This window comes from Mytilus edulis, chromosome 8 (genome assembly GCF_963676685.1).
Source record: "Mytilus edulis chromosome 8, xbMytEdul2.2, whole genome shotgun sequence".
NCBI lineage: Eukaryota > Metazoa > Mollusca > Bivalvia > Mytilida > Mytilidae > Mytilus > Mytilus edulis.
This window is the reverse complement of record NC_092351.1, coordinates 3642602-3669899: the sequence shown is the minus strand read 5'-3', so window position 1 is coordinate 3669899 and position 27298 is coordinate 3642602. Positions and strand designations below refer to the sequence as shown.

The window sequence follows — 27298 nt, the reverse complement described above, 5'->3', positions numbered from 1 at the left end:
TTGAATTTTACTCGGCGTTCAGTACTTTTGCTATATTACTTTTTTTTCTCTTTTGGCAATCAAGATAGACCACGTACTAGACAAAACATCATAATTTACAAACATACAAAGTAGTAAAACTGCATTTCATGAATTCCAATAAATAAAAGTACTTATTATACTGATCATTAAATTCCCATTAAATACAACCTATAGTTTAACCTTAATCAAGTCATTAACCTCTTTTAAAAATCTATTAGTATCCGATATATTTATCAATGGTGTGAATCAGAGGGGTAAATTCCATCGTAACACTATTAACACTGTTTATTGGATTAGGATTATTATGTTCTGTATAATAGACACTATGTTATTCTGATCAATTAAGTGATGGCAGAGTTCATTGGTTCCTTTGTTGATTTCTTTCTAGCATAATTCATTTAGATATAGAGCTTTATACCATTGTTATAGTTAACAAATGTTTTCTTGGTCGTTTTTCTAATTTTTCTCATTTACTGTGTGTCGTTTTGAAATTTGTGTATTTGTATTTTTAACGGGGCATTGTATCTAGTTAATTTGTATTGTGGTATTCAACTGCCATGCATCCTATTATCTTCTCGCTCTCCATATTCTGTCTTTTAAAAAAAATATAACAGGTAAAAATGTCAAAAATAGGGGTACAGCAGCCAAAATTGTGTTATAATCTTAATCACCATTAAAAAAATTAACATGTCAACAAAGAAAAGAAAAATGACATATCTCATTGGCACCCATACCACATCTTCGCATTTCTATACAGACAAAGCACATAAGCAAAAATGAAAGACAACAATACAAAACACGACCACAGCACACACAACACATTGACTGGATCCACAAGCACCGACCTATGCCAAAAGATTATCCCCAAAAATGGACTAAGCAGTGAAGGTTAATAAGTCACAAAGACAAATCAAAGAACACTATAACACGTAACTAAGTGTTTATGTCAGATGAAGTTAAATTGGTGCATAAACACAGGTCATTCTGTATGCCTAATTCAGACTGAGCACAAATAAACGTTACTTATTTAAACGTAATTTATTAATTTCATGCAGTCACAATTGATCACTTGTAATTCATCATCACGTATGTGCATCTAAATGCCAAATTGTACCAGATAAGTATTATTATTTGATTTACTAGTTAGTTGTGTTTCAAGAAGGAATTAAATGGGAAAAGTCTCAAAGAAGCGTAAAGCACTTAATCACTGACTGGTGTTAATCATTTTTAAGTCCTTTCAACTGTCAGACAAGTTCGCTTTTAAATCAGGTTTAAGCCACCATTTTCTTTTGAAAGAGGGACGAAAGATACCAAAGGGACAGTCAAACTCATAAATCTAAAATAAACTGACAACGCCACGGCTAAAAATGAAAAAGACAAACAAACAACAGCACACACGACACAACATAGAAAACTAAAGAATAAACAACACGAACCCCACCAAAAAACTAGGGGTGATCTCAGGTGCTCCGGAAGGGTAAGCAGATCCTGCTCCACATGCGGTACCCGTCGTGTTGCTTATGTGATAACAAATCCGGTAAATAGTCTTATTCGGTAGGTCACATTCAGGAAAGGGAAGGGGATTGCAGATACGACGTAAGGAACATGTCCGATATCATTTGTGATACGGTTATTCCATAACGGTCAACCAACTCGTGATGGAAATGCATTTATCAAGAAGAGAATATACCATTTGCTTTTCACTCGTTCCGTTTATTGATAAAGTTTGATGTTGTCCGATTTTAGGGACTTTGCCCTTCTTTTAATTTACATTGGAGTTCGGATTTCTCTTATACTTTTTTTCACACTTCGAGGTTCGAAAATAATATATAGGTAGGGTTTATCCTTCATATCATCTTTTTCGTTGATTTAGGGTTGCTGCTTACATGGACCCAATTAGATAGTTTAAAATAGTATGTTGGAGTCGTGTGTTATTGTCTTTCTACGTTGTGTTTTGTATTTTTTTGTCGTTTTTCTTTTCTTTCTTTAATTGTCATGACATTGTCATGTATCTCCCTCATGCAAAGCTCTGATTCCTTTCACGGATTTGGCTATACTGTTTGGACCTTTTGGGTTATAGCTCTTCATCTTTTATATAAGCTTTGGATTTTAAATATTTTGGCCACGAGCATCACTGAAGAGACATGTATTGTCGAAATGCGCATCTGATGCAAGAAAATTGGTACCATTAATTTTATCTTGGACGTATGAGTTTGAATATCCCCTTTGTATCTTCCACCACATATAACGATTTTGAGACCTATTGAGGTCAAGAGCGTTGTAATTAAGTGTCTATTCAATTATGTAATTACAAGATGTTAAGTGTGGTGAATTAAGATTGATATCTAAGGCGATGTGATTTTAATTATTACCCACACCTTTGAAGGTAAATATTTTTAAAAAAAAATGACAGTTATCAACCATACAAGTACTGTATCAGTACTTTTACTTGACTTCGGGAATAATTTGAGTGTAAGTATGTGAAAAAAAGTGGGAATGATTTGATATCAATACACTCCTTGGAAAATTCAAGACAATAAGTCCCTAATCAAATTGCAAAATCAAAGCTTAAACAAATCAAGCAAATGGATAACAACTGTCATTCCTGAATTGGTCTAGGCATTTTCTTATGAAGATTAAACCTGGTTTTATAGCTAGCTGAACCTCTGATTTATGATTTACAAAGGAATCATTTGCAAGTGTAAATCTCAAATTAGATTACTGTAAAAAAATATTCATTTGCATTTAAAACACCCTCTGAAAAGGACCTTATTAATATTCTTGATTTATTTAGATAACAACATACTTGTAACTTATACATGTTATATGTTTTATGTATGTGCTTTCAACAATCAGAAGACATTCCTATTGGAACAAACTGTGCTTCTCTCTTTGCCTCCTTGTTCCTTTATTTGTAACGAAAGATTTAAATAAGTGTTTTTCTTTAAAAATGAAATAAGAAAACGTTTTGTTACGTTTACCTATATAGCTTACTTCCTTGAACTAAACCCTTCAGTTTTGCAAGCATCTTCAACTTATATTTCATTTGGTCTTTTTGATTCAAGTACCAATGATGTGGTTTATTAAGACGAGACACATGTCTGGTAAATGATATGATACGCCTTGTATCTTTAATAAGTGTTTACAACCGCTGGGGAATGAGTTGATGTCACTGATGGTGGACTTAAAATAAAAACAAATATGTATTTATTTTGTGATTTTATTATTTACCTGTGATTTAAAATCTTTTTACACATTTCATAATAACATGTTTAAGAAATTTATGAATTATTATTAGAATTATTCATTGCATTGAATGCAAAGTACTCAGATATGTAACTGGGAGAAATACAATAGAGACATCATTTCAAGCTTGCCTTTACTTTGACATTTTCCAATTTCAATTATAAATATTTTTTCTGAAATTTTTGTATTCCTTTAAGAAATATTCTGCTGAACACATAGAAAAAAGTTGAAGAAAGGATCAAAACATTAGCAATTTTTAAATCAAGCAATCACTTTACATGTATATAATACATGAATGTATAGCATTAAAAGAAATAAGCAAAACACATGGCAATATTCCCTTCATGTGAAATAGTACAAAAACAAGCACAACAACAAACAATAAATACAAAATATATACATACTACAAGAAAAATATTGTAAACACAGATCAGGGATATATTAAAAATGGACGGCAACTATGGACAATGAAGGTATGTTGACATAAGGAATTAAAACCATTCACCATTTTAGCTTTCTAAATTTGTCCGTAAAAACAATCTAATATTTGAAATAGGTCAATCAATATTGGCTGGGTGTGATCACAAAGTCTATTCTGGCATATACAAAGATATTTGCCTTTCTTACTTGTTATTGTGGAATCTTATAGAAAAATGAATGTATAACTTATCATTTGAAAGGGAAAATATGGGCAAATTGTTATCTAATACTGACAAGTCTTGATAGAAATTTTGCATCATTAACACAAAAGGGAGACAAAAATAGGAAGAGAAATATTGCAAAGGAACTAAAGTCAACTTCCATTTATACTTCAACATAAAATGTGTACAAAATCTTTCAAGATTTTAACATAGCATACATTCTTAAGAATAATTTTTTTTTTAAATATGAACTGGACGGAGAATTGAAAATATTGTTATCTCAAAAAACAAAATGATAATTACAAATACCCTCCATTTATCACAACCAAAAATAGGAATAATCACAATATCCACATTTACTATAAAAGATGTGAAATATATATTATGATTTATGAATCTATAAAACAAATAGAGAACAAATTGAAAATTGTAACAGCAACAGTTTTAATGCATATATCATGTATATTGCAAAGAAATGCAAAACCATTTCAGTGCATTTAAATACATGTAACTCATAATCAACAATGAAATATGAAATGTTTGTGAAACAGTAAAAACCTTCTACCTTTACTATCATCTTTTTAATATAATGTCAAAAAACAAAAATGTAGTTTGTAGAGATACTTATATATAAATAATGTAAGTAATTATATCATTGTGTCTGATAGATACAGTTCCACTGTTTTTTCATTCAATTCCAAATACCAACTTATTTATGTAGGTTTATAAAAAAGAATGTATTCTAGCTAGTAATTGAAAAAATAATTTAATATTCAGATTCTAAATTATGCAAAACCTTAATTATGCTTTTAGTTAAAATCAAAGATTCATGGATGTCTTGTGCTACCATATTGCTACCATTTTTCAAACAAAACTAAGTGGCATCTGGTTATTTGAATTCGATTGGTTTGATTATCTAACAAACTGATCACTCTAAATTACTAGCAAGTTTTTTGTCAGGTTTTCATATTTCTTTTGTTCTATTAAAAATAAATAACTTTGTCAAATTTAGTTCACCAGGTCACAGATTTATTACTATGTCAATGTATGTCAGAATATGTAACAATGTCAGAAATGTATTACTATGTCATATGTTTCCTTATGTGAAATAACAATGATGTGTGATAGATATACAACAAACTATATGTGATGTACCGCTCACTCACAATACACAATCATATACACTTGTTATAAACTGGCAACCTCAAAAATATGTTCTCTTCATAAACAAAAGCAGTACACACATAAATGGAATTCAATATTATAAATGTATTTATAGTTGTATTTTATGAGCTGTAAAGATGCTACCTATCACAGTTAGAATGATTCTGTCTTTGCATCGTCTTTATTCATTGTCTGTAATATAAAAAAATAAACATGATAAAACAAAAGAACAAACAGAACTTTACAACAGTGTTTCAAACTTTCTCTAGATTGTTTGGGTACATGTAATTCACTTAGATCAACAACATTCAAATTACTGAAAAGAAGATCTGTACTTACAGAAACATGTCTTTTATGATATTAGAGAATTTATTGAATACATAGCATCCCTCAATAATAACCATGGTAATATTGCTAAAAAAAGAATGAAAAATACACTTATTTGTTTTAATCAAAAAGTTCAACGAAAATATAACCAACAGTCAGTCATTGAGGTTAATGACAAATATTTGTTTATCTGTTGAACAAGGGAAGGGATGAGTAACAATACTAATTTTCAATCATTTTAATTAGCTCTTCTTTCATGTAATAAGAGCTTGGAATTTATATATACATTGCTTATAGTTGTATCGAATATCATTTTCATTGAGCTGATAACAATAGATTTTAAACCGCAGGTTATAATCAGAAATAATATTCTTTACGTTATGAAAAAAGAATATACTGTGGAATCTTTTATTTTCGTGGGTACTAATTTTCATGGATTGCAGAGAACTTACACTTTTGTGGATATTTAGTTTCAGGGTTTTGCCAAATCTGCATACAAACTAATGGCAAATATGCAATTCGTTGAATATTTAAATACGTGGTTAATTTGTACTCTAAAATTTCAACAAAAATTGGTATCCAATGAAAATGAATGAATCCACAGCAGATGGAATATTTAAATGTATCAATAGCTATCAGACACAAAACAAAGATATAAGCGTTAAAAACTATAATATTCCCACTGAAGTTACAAATGTCCACAACCAATGATTCAAACAAGATGAATTTCATTTCATATCATTTGAAATAAAAAAAAAAAAAAAAAAAATTAGTATCTTTTATAAATAAAATAACCTATTTAAGAATTTAAAAGAAAAAGATGAATTAGAAATTGGAATGTGTGTGAAGTGGAATAAATAGTAATGAAAGTCTTCTTGTGAAAACAGTAGCAAAATTAAAATCAATTCTTTTTTTGTGCAGGTAACCATACCAATAAAACCCACAATTGTACGTTAAAAATAAATGGTGAATGTGTCCATATGACAAAGTTTATGCCCCCACTTGCATGTAACATCAAAAAGGGAAATAACACAAGAACAGTAAAAGTGATGTTACTCAAATTCATACTTGATCTGAGTTTTACAGTAATAAGAATTGTGAATAAGTTTCAAAACACTTAGTTAAGGTAAACTTTAATAAGAGAATGAAAAGAAATTCAGCAATTTTTAATTTGTAAAGGGGCAGAATTCTAGAATGGCAAAAGTGATGCCACTAAATTTCAAAATTTATGTTACTTTTAGTAAAGATCCTAGTTTGTATTATTTTAGTTTTATTATCTAAATATGGAGAGAATTTGTGGCCTTAAAGAACCAGTGTTGCTCACGTACCTTCACCTTCAACAAAGACCAATAAAATAATAAAAAAAAACATAAAGGGGAATAACTCATATAAGAACTTTAGAAGTCATCTGACAGTTTTGACTTAAACGAACCATAAATTGAGCTCAACATTCTTAACATATAAAAAAGAAGATGTGTTATGATTGCCAATGAGACAACTCTCCACACGAGACCAAAATGACACAGAAACTAACAACTATGTTTGCCTTTAAAATATTCTGAAATACTTGCATTTTACCCTTTTATTCTATTTAACCATGTCACTTGGCCTTTAAGGCAAGGTGGGCTAAAGAGTGGATCTTTTCTACACACGATTGAACAATTTTTAATGGAGTTATGAGAGTAAGACCATCTTCTGCCTATAAAAACATGATCACCCGTTACTCATACACTGGTACATTGGCTATCACAGTCTTGTTGTTTATATCAACTCTACGTTATTATTTTGTATAAACTAATTTCAAGAAGTTTAAATCTTAAGCATAATTTGTATATGAAATCTTACATAAAAACAAGAACTATCTTTAAAAAAGATATCCGACGTTTTTAAATTTGAGTATATGTTTAAAACTATCATTTCGATAACCTTCAGAAGCACACAATGACTTAATGATGCAGGACCTCTTTAATTAAATCTCCATCTGAATGTAACTACAAGAAGGCGGTTGCAGTGCACTGAAAACCTGCATAGTTTGACACAATTTGTCCTTGGTGGTAACGCCCATTCACTACCTTCATCTTGTGAACAACAATGCTCTAACTATTTAAAAATCAATGAATTACCAACAAAAGAACGTTACAAATTGTTTTGTGTATATTTAGATTATATTTAAATTAGTGATTTACCATTTAAATAACGTTTTCTTTGTTTGTGGTACCCCGCGGAAATCTCACATGCGTAGATGTGTTCTAAAAGTCATGTACGTTCGTACAACAAAGTTTACATTAAAAATTATATAATTGTTCCAAATAAACAGCAGTCATGGATGCAAAGAGCTATTGGAGAAACAATTATTTTAATAAAAATATAAATCTTTGTAAGATCTAGTTCAAATATTTATAGTTTTTCACTTGCTTTCCATCTCGATATAATTAACGAGACTTTTTTTCAAACACAACTAAATCACCCACCATGACAGCATTTTGTCCAATCACAGAAAGGATTTGCGAGCATGCATATTCTGTTGCATAGTTAAGCGTCCTTAAGTTCAAAGGGCACAAACCAAAACTATACCGACTTTCTATTTTCAATTTTTCTCAGAGTGCAGCATTTTTGTGATTTTACTATTTACAAATAGTTTATAAATCCAGATTCTGACAAAATTAAAGATGGCAAATTGATAATCAAACACTAAATAAAATGTTGGTTATCTAAAAAAAAATAATCCTGATTTTGATAGAATTTCTTTAATTCACTTTTAGTAATTCCAAAATGTGCATCACTGCAGACAATATTTTAGTGTATGGTTACAGGAAGCAAACATAAAAAAACATAATAATTTACTGTGATTCCATTTTCTGTCGCTGTCCTGCAGAAACAAATTAATCATAAGATTTCTGCAAATTGTCTATATGACTGAGTCAAAATTTAAAGGTAAAAGTTATGCTGAAAAAGATTTTCGATGGTAACTTATCTTTAATCCTATTAAGTTGCAAAATACATTTGGGTTGACTCTAGTTAGTAATAACTGTTATTCATAATTGTTTGCTAATAAATAATCCTGATAATAAGAGATAGACAATAACAAGATCAGACTTAATATATTTACATGTTAACACGGTTAAACTATGTATGAAGAAAAATAAGAGATAACAGATTATAGGTAGTATTTTTAATTAAGAAAACAATATTAGTTTACAGGAAAGTCTTGAATAAAAGGAAGGAGAAATAATGCATAACCCATGAAGTAGACATAAAAGAAAACAGAAGACTGAAAAAAATAAAAATTTGATAGAAAAAAATCCTTTTTTCATAATAACACTATATACATGAATTATTTCAGATTTTATCTAAATAAGAATGTCTTGTAAATTTAGTTTAAAATAAACAATCATAAAAATTCAGTCAGATTATGATGGACTTCTCAAATTTCAATAGCAGTTGTTTGAAGATTAAATTCTGATTTGTTTGTTATGCATTAGGCCAAATAAAATAAATTAGTAGATTTTCATCCAAATTTTTGAAAAACATGGGGCGGGTGGGAGGATTTTATTTTTTAAATTTTATTTCATATGAAACCCTTGTCTCAAGTTCTTCATACCGCGGGGTATATGCTAGTGGAAAACAAGCTTGTATAATGTATATACATGTTGTATAAGGAATCTGACACTATTTTTTAAACTCTTAAATAAAAATCCCTGATTGGCAACCACTGTTATACATGTAATTGCCGCTTTAGAAACCTATTTATAGTATACATCAAAGGGAAGAGAAATGCTCTCTTCAGTTGGACTAGACCTACACCAAATTTATTTTGCTTTCTAAGCAATGGTTTGTAGTCCACAGAAAATCAATAAAATGTATTGGTACAATTGTATGCAACACAAGTATTATGAGTACAAAATAAAATGTAAACTCAGTGTGGAAAGTAATTATGTGATGTAAAACATGAACTTAACCAAAAAGTAGTTTTTTAATGACTAAATTGAGGGTATTGGGACAGTTACAGAGGGTGTTTGCTGTTTGTCAACAAAAACAATAGCCATGGGTAAATATAAGGGAATTAAAATGCGTGTTTGTCGACCTTTTTTCTCAATATACGGTCATAAATCAAACAAATTCGTGCTTGTGTCGATTTCTTTAATCCAGTCATGTTTTTTGTACCAATTTGTTCTACGATTCTTGCGCTTTGGATATTATTTACAGTCCAAATTTCCTGACACAAAGTCATCGTATAGATAAAGAAAAAACACAGTTTTCGATTCACTTGTGACTACCGCAATTTGCGTTAAATGACAAGGCGTTTTACTCGTTACTCGAATATTTCATGCCGTTCTCGTTATCAATCTCTATTCTCGGTAGATGTTGTCATAATAGAGCAGCAGAATATGTCGACTTTATCATATCGTTATTAGATTACTCGGAGAAATACAAAAAACGAAATTTGAAACAGGAAGTGTTGAATGAAACGAAATTATCGATGGTTCCCGGTAACGGACATGATAAAATCCGGAAATCGTATTTTTGTTAAATAAAAAAAATCGGGGCGGGACGATTTCAGAGGGGCGGGTGGGGATGAAAATCTAGCAATGAATTTTAATTGGCCTTACCAGTATTCTCACATCATTATAATCAATTTCCTGTCAGACAGCTCATGGTTTATGATACCAACCTTACACCACTTAATCTCAGTAAAAGATGTACAAGTCTACTATTTACAATATGTAAAATCCCTATATTAATCTTAGTAAATGTCTAGCACTAAAGCATACATCTAGCAATAAAATAAATGTTTTCCTCTAATTCTTGCGTAAGAGAGATGTTGAAGCATTAACACACTACATCAATGTGATATGTTACCTTTAGTCATCTTCACCTGTAAATAGTAGTAGTTTTTCTTATCAAGTTCCTAAATACTGACAAACCACAAATATAAATACAGTAAATACCACTGTCTTCAGATTCATGGAACAAAATGTTTAATTAATATTGTATAACTCTAGAATTATCAAGCTGAGACCAAAAAGTAGAGAGAATAAATATAATAATTCAAATTCCAAACTCATAGAAAAATTAAACAGTAAATCCTTAATCAAATGACAAAATCAAAAGCTCAAACACATCAATATCCAGACCCAACTTTGCATCACTTGTTAAAGTTGACAGAAGTATTACTTTAAGCTAAATAAGAGTGAACGCTTAACGGTTAACAACTGAACGTGTCCATCTTACAACCAGTATAAAGACAAAATACTTTCCTTTTCACCCTTTTATATCTGGTTATGCTCCTAAAGAACAAATTATAATTACAATATTTACTTCTTGTATTCTGAATACCATGAAATATTTGCCACTGGACACCAAGAAGCCATACATACTCTTTTATCCTAATCTTTACCTTACCTCAATGGCTTACCGTCATTAAAACTTTAATTAACCTGGCTAGTTCGGATATTTAAGGGCATATCCAACAGTTTATTTTTGACGGTGAGAATTTTTTCCCGTAAAGATATTTCATTCTTCAATAGACAGAGAATAAAATTTTGCAAAAAAAAATATTTGTTGTCGATTTCGTTTTTGCTAAAAATACTGCTGAAAATTGAACATTTTTGCAATTTTGAAGAAACAAACGTTTTTTATTTAAAAAAATTAAATATGATTTTTTAATCAACATATACTTATATAATGGGGCTCAAATTGAAGCAAAATAGTTCAAGATGGTTAGAAAAATCTAACTTTACCATTTAAAGAATTAATTCTTACTCAAATAAAGCCAAAAACGTTATGGTTACCCCCAAAAACGGCAAGAAATGAACATTTGAAATGCACATTTTAGATTTTTTTTAATATTTCTAACGGTGTCGATTTGACCAAAGTAAGATATGTTATTCTTTGAAAAAAATGGAACGTCATAACCTTTTGAAAAATATTTGTCACCATACTCGTTTTTTAGAAAAATCGAGTAATATGATATTGTTTACTCAATCCCTTCTGTAAGCCTCACAAATTGCGCCAACAATTAAGACGTTTCGGGACGTAACGTTATATTTCCCCGCTAATTTTTCAAAGGCAGTGCGACGGTGTTGCAGACAAATTTATTTTTACACTGTGAGTTTGTTGGATAGTTGTCTCGATAGCACTCATATCGCATCTTCTTATTTATAATGGACCAGTATCTGTACGAGATAATAATTCATTTAGCTTTACTATTGTGTTCGTCAAAATTGTGAAACCCGGGTGTGAAACATGCAAACCATTAACCCGAATAATTCAGGCTTTATGTTCCACGGATCTACGATTACTACCTAAGTAGATGAGGTCGATTACGGGGAGGAACTGAATTTTATTCGGGTTAGCAAACCATGGAATTACAAACTATTAAAATAGTCCCCGGCTCTGGTATACGGTATTTCATCCCTCTTTTAAAACAAACGAATTACACGTTAGAAATCCGTTTCTGTGTGTTGGTCTAAAGTACAAAGCAGGGTTAATTTTCATATTATATTTACATTTGATGTTTTTGTTCTGATTATTCATTTAATATGCCACTTGACGTCCGTCATCCATAATCATTATTTATTTTACCGTTACTTTACAAAGAAGTGGTTTTCTTATAACACTGATTTATATTACACTGTCTACATAATTTCACATAACGAAATCAATAAAGAGCACGTGAAATTTTGCAACCAAACACTTGTCTAAAATCTCACCAACTCCGTATTATATATTCATGTTGCAGTTTGGTTTTTTTTTTCTTTACAGGCTTCTAGCTATAACAAAAATCTGTATGTTGACTCTTAGTGTTTTGAATCATATGTGTCGTTGGGTTGCTGTCGTATTAATGTATACCTTTAAAATCTTTTTCATAAAAAAAGTATTGATTGGGTATAGAAATATTCACATTCTGGACTGCTCCAGTCCGACAGTTACGTGTTTATATTTGCTAAAATTGGGTGCGGCCGTTTAGCTGCTCGGATGTATAAATTTACAGCCTCTTTTAGTCGAAATAAAAATTTCGTTATATCAGATGCATAGAGTAAGTAAGGAGAGTTTTGCGCTATCTATACGTTAAAATACCATCTAAATAAATGGTTGAAGGGATATACGAACTTCGAATAAAATCTATAAACAACAACAAAGGTCACATTAATCTTCAAATAAGTCGCATCTGTTGCACCTTTTGCAGTTGTAGATGAAAAACAATAATTTGATTAACAAAACAGATCAGTAAGACATTAACTTGAGAATAAACGAAACAGCCGAAAAATGTTGAATGTTATTTTAAATTGTGGCCATTTTTTTCGTGTGTTTTTGCTTTTATGACATATTTACAATATATAAGTATATGAAATTGACACAGTAATTTTTCCACCTAAACGAGCCTGACGGCCGTGGTATAACGCTTCAATATATGAGTTATTGCATATATACACAATGGATACATATTAGCACTTCAACGCAAAGCTAGATGCATGATAAATGTTAGTTTACGCCGTATTTTATTTTTTTCAAGAAACCATTTTTTTTTCATCTTTCTCAAGAAAAACCAAACTTTGAGTTTTCTATCCTGAATGACAATGATCTCGGAAAAGTTTGGTAAAGAACTATACTGACAATTTGTGTTACATTCTACTGCAATAATAAATCATTACGCATTTGCTGTCGTTGTTTTCTACTGTATTGAAGATAATTTTAAGAAAACGGAAACTTAAGTGAGTATGGTCTAGTAATTATGATTAAGATAATTGCAGTTCTTTTATATAAATAGACCATAAGGACAAAGATATCTTTTAAGTTTTCAGTTCTAGTTCTGGTAATATTCTGTATGAGTTTTTTGCCGATTCCCGCCGTGCCCTTTCCTTTGAGGAAAGAAACCGCCCTTTCCAGACGGCCATTATGACGTCGTTGAAACACTGTGAAAGTACGGGAAACTATAGACGAAGGTTACGTTTGTTATTACCTCCCCTGAAACTGTTGGATATGCCCTTAAGGACAAGTTCACAACATACCTTCAGTAAATGCAGCATCAGCCATGACTAGTTGGAATATTTTAGGATATAAATGTTCTTGATCTTTGCCTAACATGTTCATGGCTAACTTAGCCCCATCTTCTATATTCTCATCTTCATCTTCTTGAAGAGCCTGCATTTCAATCAATAAAAAAGCAGTTAACACATATTGTTTCAAATCATTTGGATATTTCATAACCACATTATAACAATTCAGTTAAGTTTAAAAGATCATTAAAATCGTTGTCTAATGAAAAATTATACATGATTATATATAAAAAAAATTAAAAAAAAATGTGTTGGTCTTTTTCTAAATGCTTTTATTTATTGAGAACTACTTTTAATTCCTGCAAATTATAAAATTTTGGGTGTAAAGAGTTTTTTTTCTCAAAACCAGCATATCTTTTTAATATGTTTTCTTTTTTAATTTCAGCATCATATATTTAAGGAATGGTGCACACTGAAATCACGTAGCGGGTTATTAACAATGTGTAACACATTTTTAATGTTATTTCCAATAGACTTACAAAATATTACAGTTATTTCTTATAATTTAATTTCAAACCTAGCAAATCATGCAAAACGTTGATGATGTCATGGTCACATGACAAAATTGTGAATATGATATGATAGCCAAAACAACATCAGCCAATCAGAAGATGTGTTACATCCAAAATTAAATTATATATAAATAAATATAATTTTAAACTGTTTATCATACCTAAGCATCAGAATCTAATAATGATATCTTACCTGTACTGTTTTATATACTTTTAGAAATTTATCACAACCAAGTTGACCTTCTAACTCTGCTCGAGATTCTTCTAACCGTGAAAACAAATCAAAATCTTCATCATCATCTCCAAACTGTGTATCAACATCACTCTCATCTACAATAACAATGATAATAACTTATAAAACTTTAATCTGATTTGATATAGTCCAAAGAACACTACAGACTTCCTGCTGACAGCTAAACAGAGATTCTTCAAGAAGACATTAGGGTATTCAAAAATATTTCTTGTGTGACAGACTTTTCTCAGCATTTCTCCTACTTGTTTTTTTTTATTACACATTTAAATAGTTTATTTCCTTGCATTGTAGTCTGAATGAATTGTAAGCTAAATAATGGGTGCATTTGCAGTAAAGATATTTAAACAATCAACATCACTCTCATCTACAATACAATAATAATAACTTATAAAACTTTAAGTATATAATCTGATTTGCCATAGTCTAAAGTTTGTTTTGATACAGATACAAGTTATATATGCCAGGCTAAGTACTATCACAGAATCTAATGGAATATTGCAACTAGAGGCTCTTAAGAGCCTGTGTTGCTCACCTTGGTCTATGTGCATACAGGTATTAAACTGCTGTATTATTTGGGGAGAATGTAAAAATGAAGGGATAGTAAGAATATTAAAACTTCAAAAAAGAGCAGCAAGATTAATTCTTGATGCAGACCCATTATCCCCATCAGCCCCCTTATTTAAAAAACTTGGTTGGATGACAGTAGAAAACAGAATCAAATACCATAAATATTTATTGCTATTTAAATGTATGCGGAAAGAAGCACCACAGTACCTAATTCAAAAGTTTCAACTTATATCTGTAAATAATCCTTATGCTTTAAGGGGTGTTACTCAAGGTAATTTGATAGTTCCAAAGCCAAAAACTGAACTGTTTAAAAAATCTTTTGCTTATTCTGGATCAGTTTTATGGAACGGACTACCTTATGAAATGCGTAAAGTGCAAAACACTTATTCTTTTAAACAAATTATAAAACAATACTTGAGACAGTCCCAATATTCAGTCTGAAATGATTGCAACTACATTGTATTACTCTTAGAATGTATGATTTTAATGATTTGTATATACTAGGTCTATTTACTACATGCGATATTTAACTGTTTTATATCTTTTAATCATGGTACATGTACACTGAACTATTATGTCTATACAATTGTGTTTATATGTTGTATGATTGCTTTTTCTTTTATTATTACCATTTTGTTTTTACTTGTATTGCATACATGTATATGAGGGCCTCAGGGAAGATTAGTGATTGTAACTAACTGTGTTTACCCTCTTTAAATAAAGAATTTATTATTATTATTATTATTATTATTATTATTATTAAACAAAGGACACAGATGGATTCATGACAAAAATGTGTTTTGATGATGGTGATGTTTGTAGATCTTACTTTACTAAACTTTCTTGCTACTTACAATTTTCTCTATCTATAATAAACTTGGACCTTTAGTAACAGAGGAAAATATTTGGTAAATGATTACAAAAATTTACGAAAAATTGGTAAAAAAAATGACTATAAAGGCAATAACTCCTTAAGGGGTCCACTGACCATTTTGGTCATGTTGACTTATTTGTAGATCTAACTTTGCTGAACATTATTGCTGTTCACAGTTTATCTCTATCTTTAATAGTATTCAAGATATTAACCAAAAACAGCAAAATTTCCTTAAAATTACCAATTCAGGGGCAGCAATCCAACAGCCGGTTGTCTGATTCATCTGAAAATTTCTGGGCAGATAGATCGTCATTTGATAAACAATTTTACCCCATTTCACATTTGCTCTAAATGCTTTGGTTTCAGAGTAATAAGCCAAAATCTACATTTTACCCCTATGTTCTATTTTAAGCCATGGCGGCCATCTTGGTTGGTTGGCTGGGTCACCAGACACATTTTTAAACAAGATACTCTAATGATGATTGTGGCTAAGTTTTGTTAAATTTGGCCTAGTAGTTTCAGAGGAGAAGATTTTTGTAAAAGTTAATGACAACTACGACGACGGAGACGGACGACACACGGCGGTCGCCAAGTGATGAGAAAAGCTCACTTGGCCCTTTGGACCAGGTGAGCTAAAAAGCATATTGCACCTTATGAAATCTTAAATCATTATTGTGGGTATGATTATGGGTCATCTCACTTCAAACTTCTCCATAGTAGTTAAACAGGGAAGACTGTTGACCAACAGACCAACTTCAGGAAGACATGAAATATGTGGAAGACTTTTCACAGTATTTCTCTTTATTTCCTTGCCTTGTGGTCTGAATGAATTGTAAGTTAAATAATGATTGCATTTGCAGTAAGACACTCAAAACAACAGTCCAAACAATATCAATGATCAGATGGTGGTTCTAAGTCAACAAATTCAGGGGAAATTACTATAGTTACAAAGAAGAAAATATTACAAATTAATTTTCTTACAGCTCTGCTATATGTTTATCCAAAAAATCCAGGAATATAACCTCTGGACGGATGCTTAAGACTACTGTTCAGTATTAAATTTCGCAGGAAATTGTTTCAATGGATTAGTACATTCTCTCGGAGCATACATTCAATATCCAAATGAAATTTTGTCCTTCTGCTTACCTGATTCAAATAGTGCACTGTCATCTTTATATTCAGCATCTTCTAGAGCCTCAGCGTAATTATTAACATCACCATCATCTCCATATTCCTCTTCTTCATTATCATCTCCCTTTTCATCTTCATCATTTTCATCTTCCTTATTTTCTTCTTCTTCTTCATCCTCATTTTTATCATCGTTTTCCTCTGCAATGTCGTTCTCTTTATTGCTTGCTGCAGACAATCTGAATTTGTTTGTGTCTCCTTTGTTTGAACCATCATCATCTACAATATAGTTATACTCTTTATAATTAATCTGATCAAATTATTAACAAAAATACCATATAAAAAGGAAGATCTGTTATGAGTGCCAATGAGACAACTCTCCATCAGTCATAACGTATAGAAGTTATCAATTATAGTTCAAAGTACAGCCTTCAACTCACACCAAACATGTTCAAATGGGAGATTTGCAAAAAATGCTAGTCAAAGAAGGTCAAATTTACCAAGCTGTTAAGTGAAGAAGACCAATATCTTACTTAAAACCGTTGTTACTAATTCACTCACCTGTGCTGCATTCCCTCAGTAAAAGACTGGCCATTGTTTCTCGTACACTCATCAACTCCTCATATTCCTCTTCATCACTGAAAAACAAATCAAACTTTATTTAGGTACTCAAATACTTATTATGTCAACAGAAAAAGCGATTCTCCTTGATATGTAAAAAATCCCTTGAATAAAATATCTAATATCAGAAGTGTGAGAGTCTCATCTAAATGCTTTGAATGAGTTTCAGATACAAGATGGGTATTTACAGTTCGAAGTGTTCTAAGGGAAAATCCCATAAATATTTATAAATATTATCAACTCTTTTACGAAACAAGTGGTGAATAATTCCATTATTGGAGGTCTTTATAGATAAAGCAAATTGCTTATATCCACTTAATTTGAACTTTGGAAATCATACCACAACTGCTCATCTTTATATAAAGACTACCAGCCTGTGACTTACACATCTTCTTCCTCTTCTTCATTCTCTCCATCATCTTTATCTTTATTTTCACTAGATTCTTCTTCATCATCATCATCGTCATCCTGTGTTACAATTTATTATTATTTTGTTTGAAAAGATGAATTGATATAATATTGGAAATCACAATAACTTTAAGAAAAATTTAATTATTCAATTTTATTTTTCTTAAAGTACAAAATTTAGTTTGTTTTGATTCAGATACAAGTTATAATGTTTTAATTGATATGAACATGCTCTGCACTATAGACTGCAAAGAATCTTATGGAATATTGCAACATTATTCCTTAAAAAAACAATACTGAAAATGCAACCTCCATTCAGAATTTTATGGGACCGGTATAATCAGGGGCGTGTTTTATTGGTCTCTTCTGTACATCTCCAGAATGTCTTCTGGTGAAGAGTTCAAAAAAATGAATCTGGACCTCTTCTGGAGATATTCTACGGAAGATCAATAAAATAAAAAAATTTAATTGCCGTCGAATACAGCAGGTTCTTGTTATGTTGGATGAATTAAATTAAGTTTACGATTTTTTTAAGAAAATTAAGATACATCCAGTAGACATGACTGTAAAATTGTGCTCTGTTCGTTACAATTTTCTTTATGCTTTTCTTCAATTCAATGTTGCTAAACAAATCAGGCTTTATCCCCCACTATTTGATTTTTAAGAACAATCTTATCCTGCACAAGAATTCGTTAATATTTGTCTGGAATATGACTCAGATCAATTTGTAAAAAGGACATCTTAGTCTATCTATTTATTTTTTAAAGTAACCGAACTGGATTATTTTTGTATAAAGCAAAGCTATTATTTCTAATGCAAAATTTCGATGGTCAAAACCTTCGGACTACCACTTTTCAAATGCTTTCATTATATATCGATCCATATGTTAGTATGCAACGTAAACCAGACGTTTCCTATACTTTTCTTTTTAATAAATTTTAACAGTTGGTTGTGTACTGATTGATACTTCAGTCTGGGAGAACAAGATTTATTTCAGAACTAGTTGCAACTAGCTTTGAACAAACTTCCAGTAATTGCAAATACTCTTTGTTCGATGTTTTGAGTCTATAGTCTTAATGTTAGTTGGCCGGTTTCTTTTGAGTATCTCGTGCCGATCTTTTCAGTTAATCAAATTGCAACTGATTTGCACAGGTTGTTCTTATATTGTACTGCTACACTACTGTTTCAGCTTCGAGGAGGATCGAGCGCTCACAAACAAGTTGTTGTACTGTTAAATCACTGTCCCTGGATAGGAAATGGTTGGGATCCCGCTACTATGTTTAATCCCGCCACATTCAGTATATATGTGCCTGTCCCAAGTCAGTAGCCTGTAAGTCAGTGACTTGACTTACAGGCTACTGACTTGGGACAGGAACTCGGTGGTTGCCGTTTGTTGCTGTGTTACTTCTTTGTTTTTCGTTCACTTTATTTTATACATTAATTAGGCCGTTAGTTTTCTCCTTTGAATTGTTTTACATTTGTGATTTCGGGGCCTTTTATAGCTCACTATGTGGTATTGGCTTTGCTTATTGTTAAAAGCCGTATGGTCAGGTGACCTATGGCTGTTAATTTTTGTATCATTTGGTCTCTTGTGAAGAGTTGTCTCATTGGCAATCATACCACATCTTCGTTTTTATATAATCAACTTCTGTCATATTCTTTATGAACCTGTCCCAAGTCAGGAGCATGTAGTTTAGTGTTTGTCGTTGGTTCATGTCTCAACTCATATTTGGTATTTTTCAAATTGTTTTGTTTTGTATAATTAGGCCGTATTAGTTTTATCGTTTGAATTGTTTCACACTTTCATGGCGTTTTATAAACGGCTTTACAGTATCGTTTTTTTTTTTATTGTTGAAGTCCTTACGGTTTCCTATTATTGCTTTCATTCACTACTTCATATTATGATAGTTGCGTCATCAGCAATCAGATCTCATCTCTTCGTTTTTATATTATATACCCGACTTTTTCTCTCGTGTTTTCCTGAACATGCATGAAATATTTGTCACTGGGCGTTAAAAATTAGCATCAATTTTGTGTTAAATAAGAAAAAAACATCTGATATTTATTTATTTGTTGGGATGGGGGACAGGAGATTTTCGTTTATGAATATGGTTGCCTGGTAAGAGCAAAACAAAAATAGGCATGATTAGCGACAAATTAAAATGAATAATGATGTCCTATTTCCTTCATCATTCCTCATCTATTGATTTAAACTGACTACTAGCCCAATCATGAGTATTGAAATTAGCGTTAATCACTAATGAAAATATAATAAAGAAAATGTAAAAAATTAAAAGTTCAATAAAATTGTAAAGTTTAATAAATAAAAGAAAAATTGAAATGAACTAGCAACCTCAATCAGGCATGCGCCGGAAAGTAATCTTCAAAATGTTGATGGTTTTCTGTACCTAAAGAAGAATCAAAATCCCGTCTCTAGAATTTCAAAGAGTTGTCCCTTAACTGTTACTGTCCGTGTAGTTCTTATATTCATCCAGCTTATCGTCCTACAGATATGTCCTACTAAGGCTGTCATACCATAAAAACGTTTATAACAAAGCTCACATTCTAGTATATCTTCATTAATTAATTTATGAATGTCATTTAGAATAAACGACGCCATGTTTGTTTTGTGCCTCTGCTGTCTAAACCACCTATTTAAAAAGAAGAGGTGGAAGAGAGCCAGAAGATCTTCCCAATGCAAAAAAATAGAAATGGACCTCTTCTGGCTCACTACCGAAGAACAAAAAAACACGCCCCAGGTATTATCACCCTTCGGACTTCTCCCTGGATACTAAACAAGGAAAGAAAGTACATTTCAGACTTCTCTCTGGATACTTAACAAGGAAAGAAAGTCGACCCAAAAAGAGAAGTCCGGAAGACATTAGGCGTTAAGATAATGCTATTTGTGCAATACACTTTTCCAGCATTTTTCTTTCTTGTTATTTTAAGGGGCAGTTGTGTCATGTGTACTATTGTTTTTCTGTTTGTCTTTTTTCATTTTTAGCCATGGCGTTGTCAGTTTGTTTTAGATTTATGACTGTCCCTTTGGTATCTTTTGTCCCTCTTTTATTACATATTTAAAGGGTTTTTTTTCTTGCCTTGAGGTCTAAATGAATTGTGAGATGAATAACAGGTGTGTGATAAGGTAACATAAGCTAGACATGACGAGTACGGACTGGGACGAGAGAACCAGAGAGGCCAACCGGAAGCAAGTGTGTGCGCGGAGTAATCGTCCTCGTGTGAAAGACAAGTTGCAGATAAGTGTCATACGAGAGTATATTGCAGAGACTAACAGAGTGAATAATGAGTTACAATACTTTAACCTAGAATCTAAGCCTTGCCGATCACAGCATAATTGGTAAGTTAGCTTAAATATACATCAGGTGCATTTGTAGTAATATATTGATAAAAATCAAAATGCCACAACTGGTAACTTAGGCAACCAAAATTTAATTTTACTCGTTAAATGATATCAGGAATCCTAGGGTAATAAACTTGCTCTCTTTTGCCTGGTGTGGTGAGTCCTGATGGTCCAATTATACCCCGGTCCATTAAGATTTATAAGTGCATACTTATAATGAAATCAAACACTGAATATAATAATATACACATATACAAATGTAAAGTTGTACTTGTTCAAAGAAATTCTAATTTCATATTGTTGAGTACAAGAAGACACAAGAATAAAAAATAAACATTTCACACAAGTAGTGGGCATCCATAAGTCTTCCCTGACCCATGCAGCAAACTAACTATATAAATAACATATCACCTCTTTAAGTCTTTCTAACTCTAGACTTCTTCTTTCTATCTTTACTACATCTTTTTGTGACAGTTTACTCAGATCTGGTTCTGAACATGTTCTTAACATCTGAAAATATAACATGGACTACTTTATGCTGTTGTTTCCTTGAAGTTTAGGTCAACATAAGAAAATAAGTGTTGATGCCACTGCTAAAGTAGTCTCTTTTTGTCATAAGGGTGCCGTACAGTGACCTTTAGTTGTTAATTTCTGTGTAATTTTGGTCTCTTGTGGAGAGTTGTCTCATTGGCAATCATATCACATCTTCCTTCTTATATTTATTGATATTTATGTGGCAAAATACTATATGGGTAGTCTATATACATTTATTTGTGATATAAACAGTCACTGACCGTATATCCCCTTCTTAATGACTCTGACCATTCATTTCCATAGAATATTATTCATGATGTCAATAAAGAATACAGTTTTACAGAATTTCTGTGTCATCCACATCAAATTCAAAATTGAAACCGTTAACCAAAAATATTGCATTTGGAACAATTGAATGAATTACAGTATAAAGAGAATGAACAAACATTGTGTAGAATATTTTTTGTTTTCTTCTCATTTTGAAACAGGATAGAAATGTTGACATAGCCTCAAATTCTACCTATTTCTTTTTCTACGTCTTATACAAATAAATTTGATATTTGAAAGCATAAAAATGATAAAATCACTACAACTTCTTTTAACTTATAATTCATGCTTAAAAAGTTCATTAGGTACATTGGAGAAATTTTTTTTGAACATCTTAATTTAGAACTTTAACTTCTGTGCTTTTTTTATTAAGAATTGCATGCTTCTTTGTGTAACTTCATTGGGGTGTAAAAGCGTTGACCGAAGTACATTTTGTATGAAGCGCGGAAGTGCTTCATTCTAAAAATGTGGGTACAACCCTATGAAGTTACAAAAAGAAGCATTCAATACTTGTAATTACATTTTTTAGCTATGATCATGAAAACACGAATTGTATGATTGTTTTATTTTATTCACCTGTGCACTTAATTGTGGGACCACGTGTTATAATGAATGAAGTTTTATTGAGTAATGCAATTGCTTAAGGAATAACACGTGATGTGCAGTTAGCCAATCAGAATAAAGTATCATAATGAAACATACATCTAATGTAATTATTAAATGTATGATAAACACACTACAATTCTTTAACTTATATTTCATGCTTAAAAAGTTTAATAATATATAGCATTATGAGGCTTTTTATACTTATTCACTTCTCTATTCACCTTTAATGAATCCTTAATGACTTACCCCTGTATACCTCATATCAAAATGACCAGTGGTCAATGCTACAGCTAGTCCTGTCTTTGGTTTACCACTGTCATAAAGAAAAAACGTTTTTATCAAACTTAGTCTAACTTAAAGTATTTCTATATTGCTACACATTATATATTGTCAATGGTTCACAAGACTTCTTTTAAATGTTTACTAAATTCTTACTAAACAAGTGAAACTGCAAGCTACTGCTCACTGATGATACCCCTGCAGCAAGTGGATAATCTTAATAACATAAAAATATGTAAGCATTCGGTAAACAGGAAGTTGTTGAGTGATGAATCTTAAAACTCATCACACGGTATACCTGACTTACATAAACCCTAAAACCAAATTTTGGAAATCCTTGAAGTATAATTCCTGAGAAAGATACAACAAAAAATGTTCATTGGATGGACAATCAGACTGACAGATGGATGGACAGACAGAGGTTAAACAGTATTAAAGAACAAACCTTAGCAAAATTATCATATGGTTACTTACTCTTTATCTTTTGGGATAACATCCTGAACTTTATCCTTCAATACATCATCTTGAACTTTATCTTTTGGTACATCATCTTGAACTTTATCTCTTGGTGTATCATCTTGAACTTCCTCAAGAACTAGATTATCTTTGCCCCCCTCTGTTTTGTTCTGGTCTGTCTCCTCAAGTTCTACTTTACTGAACAATGATCCGACACCTACTTCATTTTTAGTCTGTGGTGCATCACCTTGTTTGGCTGCAAATATGTATTAATATATACTAATGGAGATGTACAATACTAAGGACTCATTTTATTTGTGGGACACTTATTTTTATGGATTTGAAGTGTAACGATTTAAATATTTAAATTTTCAATGAATACAATATTTCATAGTCCTGAAAGTCTTGCATACAAAATTTATCAAATTCCATCCCACAACATAAAAATAATTTAATCTACAGCATTTCAAGAAATTTAAAAATCAAAGCAGCGTTTTGATGAAGAAAAAACAAGAATGTGTCCTAAGTACACGGATGCCCCATCTGCACTATCATTTTCTATGTTCAGTGGACCATGCAAATGGGATAAAATCTCTAATTTGGCATTAAAATTAGAAAGATCATATCATACATTGTCATAGGGAACATGTTTACTAAGTTTCAAATTGATTGGACTTCAACTTCATCAAAAACTACCTCGACCAAAAACTTTAACATGACGTGGGACGAACGGACGGACGGACGAACGGACGCACAGACCAGAAAACATAATGCCCATAAACGGAGCATAAAAATGAACTAAAACAAAATAGTATCAAATGAATACTAGTGTCAAAATAAATACTGAATAAACAAAAGAATAGTTGTGAAACATGCATATAACATATATGGTGACCTTTTCAGCTGATTTATTTTTCTCCTCTCAATTTTGAGAATTTCTTACCCTTTTAGAGCAAGATTTTTACTTTGGATCTTGCTCCTTCGTCAATAAATCTTTCCTCAAGTTTTAAATATCAGTGATCATACCGGTAATAACAATGTAGGGTTGATTTTGACATAAAACAGTAAAATCTACATAATTATTACTAACCATATACTAATGGAGATTCTGGTTTAGTTAATATTGTTGGTTTAGGTAATACCAATGGTTTATCAGCAGGTTTAGGTTTGGACGGCAAGGGAGGCTTATTTAATACTGATTTAGTAGCTACTGGAGGTTTAGACAACTGTCCTTCAGAACTGGATTTTTCTGGTTCCTTTTCTGTGTCAGATTGTGTAGATTTCTGGTCAGGTGATGATGCTATTGTAGGTTCTGATTTTGATTGGTTGACTTCATGATCAGGTGATTCAGATGGCTTTGATGGAATTTCTATTTCTAAACATAAGAAAAAGTGCATAAACACAACATCAAGTAAAAGAAGGGTGATAAAACTGAAAGGAAACATTCTAATGAATGAAGCTAAAAAAAAAAAAAACTTAAAAAATTAAATCATTAATATTGTTTAGTCAGTATAATAATGTATATATCAATTGATGACTCAACATTCATTTGAATTCCAAAATAGTTTTCACTTTTTCTATTTCCACACATTATTTTTACAAAGAATTCATCAGTTCTTATTACTTTAAATATAACTTTAATGTATAACACATTTTGCTCATGTTTTTACTAAAATTTAAAACTTATATGTCAAGTCTAACTGTCTTTGAAAACATAATTGCTATGGTGAGTTTTGATGGCATGGTAAGTGCTGGACAGGTCCTTCTTAAGGGGTTACAGAGTTTAATCTTTCAAAATCAGCTGAATGTTTCAATCCTAAAGGAGAGAACAAGCTTCTCAATGATAAATTAATATTTTGTCAAAATCTTATGGAAATCAAACAAGTCAAATATGTTTTAGTAAAAGTGTTGGATACCCCCATTAGTGCATGCAGGACCACAAATGGGGCTTTAAACATTGTACCTTAATACAAATCTAAATAAAAGACATAATAATGTTCATATTAAAAGAGAACAATGAAACAGCATTCTTCAAGTAGAACAAACCATAATCAATGGATGTATAATGGCAAAAGAGTTCTAAAAATAATCCACAAAAAGTTTTGATTCAAACCATACAAAGAAGTAAGTACTGAAATACAGACTAACTGTTTAATTTCTATTCTTCTAATAGAGCTATAATTTGAAGGGGTTGGTTCATGGTATACTATCTTCAATCAAAACTTTAATATTCAATCTGATACAGGACAAACAAACTTTGGATTGAAAGCACAGACTGGAAAACAAAATGGCTCCCCCAAGTATGGCATAAATAATCACTAATTGAAAAGCCCCTCAGGAAAGGTATGTAGGAACCACCTTAAACATTTGACACTGCCCATTGAATACATTGAATACATTGCAGTAGACACCTACCAGGTCTGGTAATATTTTCCTTTGTCTCTATGGATGATATTGTTATTGTGCCTTTTTGAATGGGTGTTTTTGTTACTGTTATGGTTTCACCAATACCTGGCTTTACTTCTGTGTCTGTTGAAGCTACTGAAGAGGGAACACTGTCATCTGAAATTAAATATTTTATACTATTTTGCTGTAATTTTGTTTTATTTTAATATCTATGATCTTTAATTATGTGACCCCCAATAAAAATTCAGACTGTAATCATCAGGAATAAATAAATTTGGTGTATTACTGTCTTCTGATTGGTTAAAAGTATTACTTTTATTTTCAATGTTGTCAATTTTTATGGCAACATGCCCACTCTGACAGTGTGTATTCATACGTCAACATGTGTGTACGTTGTTATTGTTAATATAAATAATATAAAAAGTTCTTGGAGCCTTAATTTTGATAGAAATTTATTTATAATGAATGGCAATAACTTATTTTGAATTCATTAAACCATAAAATTAATTTTTGACTCTTCACATTTTACATAATCAGCGAAGCGGATTATTCAATGTGAAGAGTCAAAAATAAATGTTTATGGTTCAATAAATTCAAAATGAATTATTGCCATTCATTAAATTAAATCTATTTTTTTGTAATTGCTTCACATCTTCCCCTCTTGGACTTTCAAACTAAAGAAGAGTATACCTGACTTATCACTGGACATGGTACTGCTTCCCTCCATGATAGGTATATCTTTAAGAGCATTCATGACTGTACTCCCAGGTCTGCCCCATTGTCTCCTAGCTGCATCAGCTGCTATATCACTTGGATTCAGGATAACCTGGTCCCTGGCACTGGTGGCTTTAATTAATAAATCAATGGGCTTTATCAATAGATATAGCTTCTACCACTGCATTAAGTGTGAAGAGAATTTTCTCCACTTCCTTGCAAATATATAATGTGAGGCTTGATAGTGGAAAATTATTTTTTTACACAGATTTTACAATCTGTTTCTCTTATGATTTTTAGATGGATGTAGACATAATCTTTTACTGATTTCAAAGAGATGCGTTTTTCTTTGATGTGACATCATAGGGCCTGGATGTCTTTTGAGATGTCTCAATAGGAAATTCTGAGGGAAGCAAGAAAATTTGAAGTTATATCTAATTTTCGACACATGAATTACTGAGGTTAATCTAACTACTTGTTGATTTAAAATAAACACTGTAAATTCAGAAATTATTGCGTGCATTTATTATTGCGATTTTATCATTTTAGACTTCAATGCGATTTTAATTTTAACGATTTTGAGAAAAATCCTGTTTAATTTATATAAAATATTTCAAATTGCGAGTTTTAATTTTTGTGTTTACAACTCTGTCGCATTTTTCGCAATATTGAATTGACAGTATTAAAAAGGAATAAATAGGCTAAGAATTAGATATCTATACAGAAATTACTGTCTGTAAAGCCCATATTCGTAGTTTATCCTTATTTCCTATGGAATTGGAATATTTCTTTC

The 27298-nt window shown here is 31.2% G+C and overlaps 1 protein-coding gene across 6 annotated transcripts in view; it reads right to left on the bottom strand.

Moving 5' to 3' along the window:
• Nucleotides 1-3225: 3225 nt before the first annotated feature.
• Nucleotides 3226-27298, bottom strand: part of LOC139484624 (serine/threonine-protein kinase Nek1-like) — a 54367-nt gene continuing 30294 nt past the window's right edge. For 3 of the 6 annotated variants that reach the window (XM_071268438.1, XM_071268441.1, XM_071268440.1), the window contains 13 exons: nucleotides 26482-26637; nucleotides 25801-25947; nucleotides 24476-24760; nucleotides 23404-23641; nucleotides 22897-22963; nucleotides 21595-21693; nucleotides 17800-17882; nucleotides 17355-17431; nucleotides 16812-17072; nucleotides 14165-14301; nucleotides 13412-13544; nucleotides 10260-10275; nucleotides 5209-5264 (listed from right to left, as the gene is read on the bottom strand). In XM_071268438.1, the coding sequence (XP_071124539.1) occupies nucleotides 10262-10275; nucleotides 13412-13544; nucleotides 14165-14301; nucleotides 16812-17072; nucleotides 17355-17431; nucleotides 17800-17882; nucleotides 21595-21693; nucleotides 22897-22963; nucleotides 23404-23641; nucleotides 24476-24760; nucleotides 25801-25947; nucleotides 26482-26637 (1697 nt within the window). In that variant the 3' untranslated portion in view covers nucleotides 5209-5264; nucleotides 10260-10261. Of the gene's footprint in view, nucleotides 5265-10259; nucleotides 10276-13411; nucleotides 13545-14164; nucleotides 14302-16811; nucleotides 17073-17354; nucleotides 17432-17799; nucleotides 17883-21594; nucleotides 21694-22896; nucleotides 22964-23403; nucleotides 23642-24475; nucleotides 24761-25800; nucleotides 25948-26481; nucleotides 26638-27298 lie in introns of all 6 variants that reach the window. The other 3 variants (XM_071268439.1, XM_071268442.1, XM_071268444.1) reach the window with 2 other exon arrangements.